The following is a 9,316-nucleotide window of genomic DNA, read 5'->3' as shown; positions in this document are numbered from 1 at the left end:
AGATGTTCAAAGCAGCCTCAGGGCATGTAACAATTATATCACCATGGTCATGCTGCTTATCAAGTTATAAATGTAGCTTTAGTAACAGGGAAATGGCTTGTTTAGTAGCCATCTGATAATCTCATGTCTCTGAGAAAATAGTAAGAAAAACTCTCTCTCAAGAAAATGTTGACTGTCAATGTTTTCCTGGTCTGATGTTGGTAGGCCTTACTGACATACAATCATTGGAGCTCAAAAACAATCACAAGATGAAACATGGCACAGAAAAAGGGCACTCACCATTAACATGGGATTAGTGAAATGCCCTGCTATGCCCACCTCCCTGGAGAACCAGAAAGCATGTCCCCTGTGGCCAGGGCCCTTACAGTTAGGATGGGGAGAATCTATTACCATGAAGTTAGCTATTAAAGGTTTCCATGAGCATATGCTAAGCAGGTAGTAGTAACAGCCAGCATTCACTGAGCACTTTGCTATGGGCCAGGCACTGCCAAGAACACACAGTGGCACACAGCGGAACAGAGGCACAGATATCTAACTGATGTGCCCATGCTCATACTGCTACAAGTTGTGAATCTGGTTTTGAATTCAGTCTTACCTGAAGACCTAGGCTTAGAACTGTCTCCAGATTACTAAACGATAAATACTGAAGAAACATATTCATATTTACAACTCCTTTAACTCCCACAACAGCCCTGTGAGATAGTTGAGAATCAGAAAGATCCAGTCATCCTCTCAGTAAATCAGTGCTGGTGCCAGCATTTAAACCCACGTCTCCAATTGCAAAGCCAAGATTCTCCCCACAACCCTGAGTTTCCTTTGTAAAGCGCTCTGCAGAGAAAGGTATCCACCACCCTCACTATGCTCTGACACCCTCATAGCTTTTGCCTCATTTTCCAGCTTCTAGTGGAAAGGATTAGCTGCCCTGGGGTGGGTAGATGCGAGGGCATATAGGATACAAAGATCTACATACAGCCTACACTCGGCTGTGGGTTACAACAGCCTTTGCAACTGAGTAGCCTGCAAAACCAGATTCTGTCTGGAGGCAGAAGTCATCCCCTCTAAAATTAACCATTGTCCTGACCCCACCAGTTCCTGTGCTTTTCCTGGTTCTCTAGATGGTACAGTTGCTTGGTCTCCAACCCTTGCTTGCCCTCTGGGCCTATTCCCACACTCTCACGTTCCAGCACATATTCTTTCCTTGTCTGATAGGTAAGCAGTTCAATCAGTACCCGACTTTTGTTTGAGACCCCCCCACCAGGGGCCAGAAATCCTAATGACCAGAACCTACATTTTCAGAACCTGATGGTAACCTCTTGGTGAAAAGCCCATGCAAGGCTTTGGCATTTGCTTCCATGTTGCCAACAGCCAGTTTCCACCAGCAGGTCCCAAGGGCCATTTTACAACATGGTTTTGACTGCCCAGCATCAATACCTTGCCTACTAAGGGGGAGGGGATCACTGCATGAATCTGGCCACAAGAACAGCTGTCAGATGCTCACACCTGGGAACCTGAACCTTAAAGGAAATGAGGCAAAGAAAAGGATGGCTGAAAAAATCATTCCGAGTCTGGGAGTAGTGGTGATGACATCCGCTAAGGTAGTATGCATTTTTGGATGGGCTGTGATTATGGAATGCTCATCTAAGCTCTACATTTATTCCATGATTTTATGCAACAAAAGACTTAATTTCACCCCTCCTGGAGTAATCTGAGTAATGGGTATACAGGGATGTTCACATTGGTAATTCAAGCCGTATACCTGCATACTAATAACCTGCATACTTTTCGGCATATGTGGTATACCTCAATGAGTATTTTTCCCTCCCCAAGCTGCTACTCTGGTGCTTTTTCTGTTACAGCACCACCTGGTGGAATGCTAACAGCACTACTGAAACCCAAAAACTTCCAGCTTTAAGTGGACTGGTATTTGCAGAAAACTCACTAAAAAAGGAATTTAAAAGATCATCCAATCAAATATGCAAAGAACCTTCTGACTAGTCAGTTCTAGATACTAATCAGAGATGCCAGTACTAGATACTAATCAGAGATAACCAGGACTGTCTTAACCTAGGTTATTTTCAGCACCCACTATTCTACAGGCTCAAATTAGTTGACCTGGTTTCACTACCAATCAATCATCCACAAGTGCAAAAATACAGGAAAACAAAGAAACTTAGCTGAGCTCAAACCCCGACGTTTTCAGTAACTACCTCTTAGCCCTTCCCAGAAAACTTTCATTGGCTCGATAAAGAGCTCATTCCTGGAAATGTGTCACCCCTGAGGTGAGAGGAAGCGTGGGGAAATGAAGACTATTTTGTACTCAGGATCTAGCTCCCAAGAGAGAAGATGTACATGAAACCACTCCCTGGAACAAAGTAGATGGTCATTAACATATTAGCTCCTTCAATTGTAGAGAATTCTAGAAGGGAGTATTTCTAATGAGATGTGGTCTCAATTTCATTAACACTGACAAAAACAATGAGATGTTACTGTCTACACGGTAAAATTATCAAAGGCTCCATTAAAAGGGGATACACACACAGACACATCAGTGTGCTCTTAACATAATTCACTACCTCTAGTTTTGCAGGATTTTCACGCTAATTTGTCCCTCTTACTAGTTTCACCTGAATAAACGAAAAACTATTTCTTGTAAATACATTATCAATAGAAAACATTTCAAAATATTAGATAAAAATGTAGATAATTTAAACGTTCTTACACTTTATTCTGGAGTGTAATGGTTAAGAGAACAGGACGTAGAAATGTGCATTTTAATCACAGCTCTCTAACGCTTAGGCAAATTTACTTCTGAGCATCAGGCTCTTCATCAGCAGAGCAATTAAATCCCCTTTTAAAGATGTTGAGGAATTAATGAGAATGTATATAGAAAGACCACCTAAAGCATAACATAACTCAAAGCTTAACGGCCATTGTATTTACTTTTTCTGTGTAATACAGAAAACCATCTATGCCCCTCTTCTAAACCTATAACCCCAGACTCCAGGTGAGTCTATTAAAGTGCTGTCCTGTTAGCAATCAACCTTTACTGTCACCAGATTTTCTCCCACCTCAGGATATTTCTCCGGTTATTTCTGCTCGGGTCCTCCTGTTCTGGCCCTCGTCTTCCAAGTACAGTTAAAACCAAGAGGATTTCAGAGAAAGCACAGAAACATTACAAACAAGACAGCCTTAAGACTTCATCGAGCAATGTTTCCATGGGCGACATGACCCTCAGTCTGAATACTGGATGTAGAGTCTAGTCAGGTCACATGTCTTTTAAAAAATTTTATTAAAGGTCTTTATAGAGCAACATCCAGAATCCAGATCCAGCTGCCAAGAAGACCCTGAAACCAAACAAAGTACAACAATAAGAATAGAAAATTCACCTGAATACCTGGTTTGCATAAAAATTAGTAAGATGCAGGATGCCTAGAAACAACAACAGGCATTGCACATAGGAGGCTTGCTGTTAGTTTTAAGGGGGCTGCTGAAAAACAGCTAATCACTAGCAAGAATGCCTTGAAGTTTGAACAAGGGAGGACAATAAAGGAAAACTCATACTTAGAAACACTGGTAAATGCAGAAATTTCTTAGAGACCAAAGGCAAACATTCCCAACAGAATACCAATTAAATGAATCCCTGCTTCAATCTGTGTTCTCATGTAAAGCAAGTGTAATACAATTATTCTCTAGGTGCTCCCACACTGTGGGACACAAGTGTTACACAAGGACAACGGAACAGAATCCTATTATACTCCAAGAGACCCTGAGAGACATACCTATTATGCTGTGGGTACCGGCTGGGGCATGGCAGGCGGCTCTGGCTTCCCACCCTTCTGTTCGGAGATGGGGGTGGTGGGCAGTATTTCATCTTTGGGTTCCACAATGCTCACATGGTCAGGCAGGGGCTTCTTAGGGCCAATCTTACCAGTTGGGTCCCAAGGCAGCATGATCTTTACCTTGATGCCCAGTACACCTGGAAGATGCCACAGTTAAGACCTGGCTATGGTTCCTCTAGTCCCCACTACACAACAGGATATGGCAGAAGGAAAACTGGTTACTCAGGCATCCCTGAGTCTAGTCCCTTCTCAGACAAATGCCTCTAATCAATCAATGAACAGGACACTTGCAAAAGGAACCCATGCACAGCACCACAGAACGTGGCACTGACAAGGACCAAAAGCAAGGATGTGCCCTTTCTGACTCGTCATCATGTCATCACTGAAGGGTACAAAAGCACCTAGGACAATGACAAACCAACTCTCAGATCTGACGGATACCAGCAATTCACGTCTTAAGAATTCAATGAAGCTAAACAATAAACCTAAGGAGTACAAAAATGATCCACTACTCCCAAATTCCCAGAACACTGAGGTGTGTATGGCAAACCACTTCCACTCATTTAAAGCCCCTTGCCCAAGCACTTCTGGGTGCTCACCCTGTCTGAGCAGCACGTGGCGCACGGCGGTATCAACATAGTAGTTAACAGGGTCCCCACTGTGGATCATCAGGCCATCCACAAACTTCATGGATTTAGCCCTCTGTCCTCGGAGTTTCCCAGACACCACGACCTCGCAGCCTTTGGCCCCACTCTCCATGATGAACCGCAGCACACCATAGCAGGCCCTTTGGGAGCGCAAGAGACAGATAGCCATATGTGTTATCATCAGACAGGACTGCTCAACCCCACCTTGCCCCCAACGCATTAAAAAAAAAAGACTCATTAGTCTGTACTGATTACTTTCAATGTTCCTTTAATGGAGAATAAATTTGACCAGAGCCTTACTCAAGAAATAGAAATTTTCTTCCATTCCCATCACACCTAAACTTACATTAATTCGTTAGGGAATACACACAAAGTTCCTTCTAACCAAGTGCTTGCCAACCTTGGCTGCACATAAGAATCACTTCAAGGTTAAAAAGAATCACTTAAACTTTGGTGTGTGCAAAATTCACCTAGAGAGGGCTTATGAAGTCAAGTTGTGGGGCGGCACCCCCCACTTCCCAATACAGTGAGCCTGGGATAGAAACAGAATTTTTATTTCTAACAAGTTGTCAGGTGACAGCAGTGATGCTGGCCCAGGGACCAAACTTTTGAGAACACTGTGGTGGAGCTGGCAAACCAGGTGGGCAGTCTTCTGCACATCCTTCCTTACAGTATTCCCACCATTATCAACCTGTCCACAGCATAGCTCTCATGCTGAAAAACCTCCCAGGGCTCTGTATTAAGTACTGACAAATTCAAAAACACCCAGGCAAGACATTCCAATTACTCCACAAATAGTGGAACTGCTCAAAAAACTGCCAGCTGACATCTCTTCAGCAGGCCCAGTTTCAGGGGCCACTCTAACCACCTCAAGTCCTTCCCAGTCCATCACTCCTCATGTTATTATTGACATACACCTAGAGATCTGACTAGATTTTGAGCTCTCTCACCAGGGAAAGAAAGGTCTTATCTCCTTATGGTCCCCAAAAGAGTTAACACATAATGGATCTGAACGATTAACAGGAAACCTACCCAACCCCCACGTTCTATTTTTCACGTACTCCCAAAACACACCAAAAATAGTCTCCCATTATAGCACTGACCACTCTTTAAAACCCTGCTTCTTTACTAGTCTCTCATTAGGCTGCTAGTTCAGACAACAGACTAGCAATATCTCATTAAAACCCTCAGAGACTAGCAGAGCCCTTCACAGTCTATTGACAAAATGGCTGATATTCCAATCCACAAAAGGACACAATCATTTTAGTCTCAGGACACTTACCTCCGCACAGCAAGGCCTCCTAGGAGTTTGTAACGTAGAGACTCTGCCTGGGCGATGGCACACAGACCTCTTGTGGCCACCTTTTCAGCATAAAGCTTTAAGAAGGAAACAAGGCACACCCTTAAACTTGTCACCTTCACCTGTTTGCAACTAAAAACCAGCCCATTCATTATACAAGCACACCACTGTATGTATCACGGTGCAACAATTTTCATTCACAGTATCCAAGTACTAAAGCAATTCTAATGCCCACACCTAACACAGTAACATAGGCTGAACCATTCCTCATTGCCCTCCCACCCCTAGCTCCTACAGCCACACCAAAGAGACTGATGGGGCAGCCAATCCCTCATATATCATTACTACATGCCAAGGTGAATATAAAATCCTCCAACTGCTTATTAAGAGAACTTCAACAAGATCCCAATCCATTTGTAATACTCAATGATCACAAACAAGTAATGTTTTCAGGATGATGTGAGTTTTTAGAAGTACCATCCTAAAGCGCCATTTCCAGGCCCATAGTAACCTCTGGCACAAGCCAGGATCACTCACCTCTACACTGCCCTCGGGAAAGCCAAATCTCTTCTGAACAACAGCAGTCAATTCCCGGATCCGGCGGCCCTTCTCACCAAGAACATTCTGTGTCCTGGGGAAAATAAAGAGTGACAATTCACACCGTATAGGACAGGGAACTATATTCAATTTCTTGTAATGAGCTGTAATGGAAAAGAATCTGAAAAATATATATACGTATATGTATATATATATGTATTCTGCACTGATTTGCTGTACACCTGAAACTAACAGTGTAAGTCAACTACACTTCAATAAAAAATAACTAGAGTGAGTCAAAGTAAATAAATGTGTGTTGTAAGCAAAGAAAGGTGTAAAGGATGGAACTGCATTTTGTTAAAGTGATTTTGTCCCAGAGCTGTTTCTAGATGAGACAATCAGGGGACAATACAGACACAGAAAAGTGATGGAAGTTTCGTGCAAAAGGAACCCTGAGAAAAGTTTTGTACACGGTTAGGACTGTCCAAGTTTATATTTCCTTTTAGTAAGTAAATGGACTTTGTTGTTCAAAGCAAAATTTAGAATGCTGCTTTTGGTAACAGGTTGTATGAGTTTCTGTGCCTTTATGGGACTTGTGTCTGCTTTTTTTTGAAAACTCTGTCTCTTTAGTTGACTGAATAAGCATTGTTTCAGTGACAAACTTGTTTTAAAACATTTTTGGTATTTTTAGCACTTCCCAAATATCGAATTTTACATCAAGTTCTTAGTTTCCAGCTAACTCTGGGATGCTTGCTTCAAAGGAGTCCTGAGACATCTCAGGGAGGAATAAATTCGACTTATTTGGTATACTAAATTACTTGAGGAACAGCGCCAAGTGATTGAAGATGAACTGTAGCTGCACGAAACGCTAACGGAAAACCTGATGACTTCATCCAAATCAACAGGAATTATATGGGACCGAATGAACTGATAAATGTGACTTAGAACCTTATGACTTTTTTAAAGGGAAAAAAAGTGACAATTCACAGCTCTCACAAAACTTCAGAAGCAATTTTAACTCCTGGGTGCATAAGTGGTAGTAAAATCTCATTCATCTGACACAAGCAAGAATAAATTTTGGATGACAAGAAGTAGGATTAGATTTATTTTTCAATGCAATTTAAAAACATCACATCGGCAAAGGCCAAATTCACTGGTTGTCCCAAGTTTACAGAATAAACCATCCTAGTACAGATAATTATAGGTGCTGGCCAGGAAAAATGAGTTTTTACCTGGTGGCCAGTATGATAATTTCTGTCCTGGTTGGTGTAACTCGGACCTCGACTCCAGAGTATCCATCTTCAGCCAGCTCCCGAGTGAGAAATTCATTCAGTTCAGCTTTGAAGATGCCATCAGCGACAAACTAAACAAAAAGTACATGAGTACAGGCTTGATTTTCCTAGCCCAGTCTTCCAACCAGTGCAGCCCTCATCAAAACCTAACACCTCCAACAAATGACCCATCATCAATCATACTACCTTTGTTCCAGCAGGAACATAACCACCCTTCTCAGACAAATGCCTCTAGGTCATCTTTTGGAAGTTACTTTGACCCAGGGCCCTTAAAACTGTGCCACAGAACGCAGCACAGAATAGAGGCCACCTGGACAAAGAACACCTCCAGTCAGACTCGTCATCTTCTCTTCATTGAAGGGTTTTAAAATTGTCATTTACATGTACACATACTAAACAAAAAATTGCTCTAAAAGGGCACATTTACAACTCACAGCACAGCAAGAAGATATTTGCAACCAGTGAAAGAACAGATAGGGCCTTGAGTTAAGTAGTTTCACCTGTAGATACAATTTGGCCCATCACTAGAATCCCAGGCATCTTATTTTGCCTTACTTGTACCCACCTGCGTTTTACAAAGCTACGCATCCTAACTCAAAAAAACCTATGGATTTCATTTTAACATCGACGTTATGGATACACGAAATGGCAAATGGGCACCCCTCTCCCATGGAAAGGTAAAGATAAACTCGAGGAACATTCTTTCCAGGTCCCCTTCCTCCATGTCCCCAGAACTTTCTCAATGGCCTCAAATGGAACAAGAAATTGTCAGTAGCCTTCCCAATTGAGGTCTTTGGCGTCAGAGGACTGCACCCAGACACTATTAGTAAAGAAATACAATGCTACCTCCCTTTTCCAAAGCCATGGTAAGATTGCGAGAATGGCTCACGCCCTCAAAACCACCACATGTTTACTAATTTCACTGACCAAGAAATACTCACAAGCACCTTTTCCGGGGCTGGACGGGCCCCCGGGGTTTAACTCTGCTCTCCGCCGGGAACCGGCAAAAACCCGTCCCTCCCATCCCCAACACCCTGCGCTCGCCCGGCTAGGGCCTGCGCTCGCCCGGCTAGGGCCTGCGCTCGCCCGGCTAGGGCCTGCGCTCGCCCGGCTAGGGCCTGCGCTCGCCCGGCTAGGGCCTGCGCTCGCCCGGCTAGGGCCTGCGCTCAATCTACCGCCATCCGCGGCCCAGAGCAACGCAGGGAGCCGCCGGTCTCGCGACGGCACCCAGAGAATCCCTTGACTCACGCGGCGCCACAGTTCCCTGCACCCGGGCCCCAGAGTCTCACCTTCCTCTTCTTAGAAATCTGCACAGCCATCTTGCCGCCGCGCGCCGCCGAAAGGAAAAGAAAGAGCTAGAGGGCGGAAGTACGTATAAAGGGCGCAGTATGACGACAAAAAACTGCGCGACGTCGACGCCTGTGAGCGTTCATGGGAAATGTAGTTTTTACTTTAGGAAGGCGGTAAAAGGAAAGAGAGGAGTAAGGGAGACACCTATAGGCAGAAACAGGAAAGGGAGCAGATCAATCAGAACTTCAAAACTGCAAGGGAGTTTATAAAGTTCAATTCTCAGATTAAAAATGAGCAACGTCAGGTGCAGAGATGGAAATTACAGGTATACTTGGAGCCCTGGTCCCTACCCTCTACATTGTAATGAAAATTGGCTGAAAGCCCTCAACGAAACTTTTATTTTTATTTAAA

At 43.6% G+C, this 9,316-nt stretch overlaps 1 protein-coding gene and 2 non-coding genes across 3 annotated transcripts; all 3 read right to left on the bottom strand.

Annotated features, from left to right (window-relative positions):
• Positions 1 to 3,270: 3,270 nt before the first annotated feature.
• RPS3 (ribosomal protein S3) lies at positions 3,271 to 9,064 on the bottom strand. Its single transcript, XM_010973146.2, has 7 exons — positions 8,905 to 9,064; positions 7,556 to 7,686; positions 6,324 to 6,417; positions 5,769 to 5,863; positions 4,439 to 4,626; positions 3,780 to 3,976; positions 3,271 to 3,344 (listed from the first exon to the last, which is right to left on the bottom strand). Exons 1-6 carry the CDS (start codon positions 8,932 to 8,934, stop codon positions 3,783 to 3,785), a joined length of 732 nt encoding a protein of 243 aa, XP_010971448.1. The 5' UTR covers positions 8,935 to 9,064; the 3' UTR covers positions 3,271 to 3,344; positions 3,780 to 3,782.
• LOC123613711 (small nucleolar RNA SNORD15) lies at positions 4,084 to 4,227 on the bottom strand. The gene has a single exon (XR_006721120.1). It is a non-coding gene; the product is annotated as a small nucleolar RNA SNORD15 (small nucleolar RNA).
• Positions 7,828 to 7,975, bottom strand: LOC123613712 (small nucleolar RNA SNORD15). The gene has a single exon (XR_006721121.1). It is a non-coding gene; the product is annotated as a small nucleolar RNA SNORD15 (small nucleolar RNA).
• Positions 9,065 to 9,316: the final 252 nt, after the last annotated feature.

The sequence above is a fragment of the Camelus bactrianus genome, chromosome 10 (genome assembly GCF_048773025.1).
Source record: "Camelus bactrianus isolate YW-2024 breed Bactrian camel chromosome 10, ASM4877302v1, whole genome shotgun sequence".
In the NCBI taxonomy this organism is placed as follows: domain Eukaryota; kingdom Metazoa; phylum Chordata; class Mammalia; order Artiodactyla; family Camelidae; genus Camelus; species Camelus bactrianus.
The sequence above is the reverse complement of the archived record's forward strand: the minus strand, read 5'-3'. Positions and strand labels throughout refer to the sequence as shown.

Coding starts and splice junctions, on each gene's coding strand:
- RPS3 (XM_010973146.2), bottom strand. CDS start 8,934: ATGGCTGTGCAGATTTCTAAGAAGAGGAAG. Junction 7,687..8,904: donor AGATTTCTAAGAAGAGGAAG/GTGAGACTCTGG, acceptor CTTTTTGTTTAG/TTTGTCGCTGATGGCATCTT. Junction 6,418..7,555: donor ATTATCATACTGGCCACCAG/GTAAAAACTCAT, acceptor TATTTTCCCCAG/GACACAGAATGTTCTTGGTG.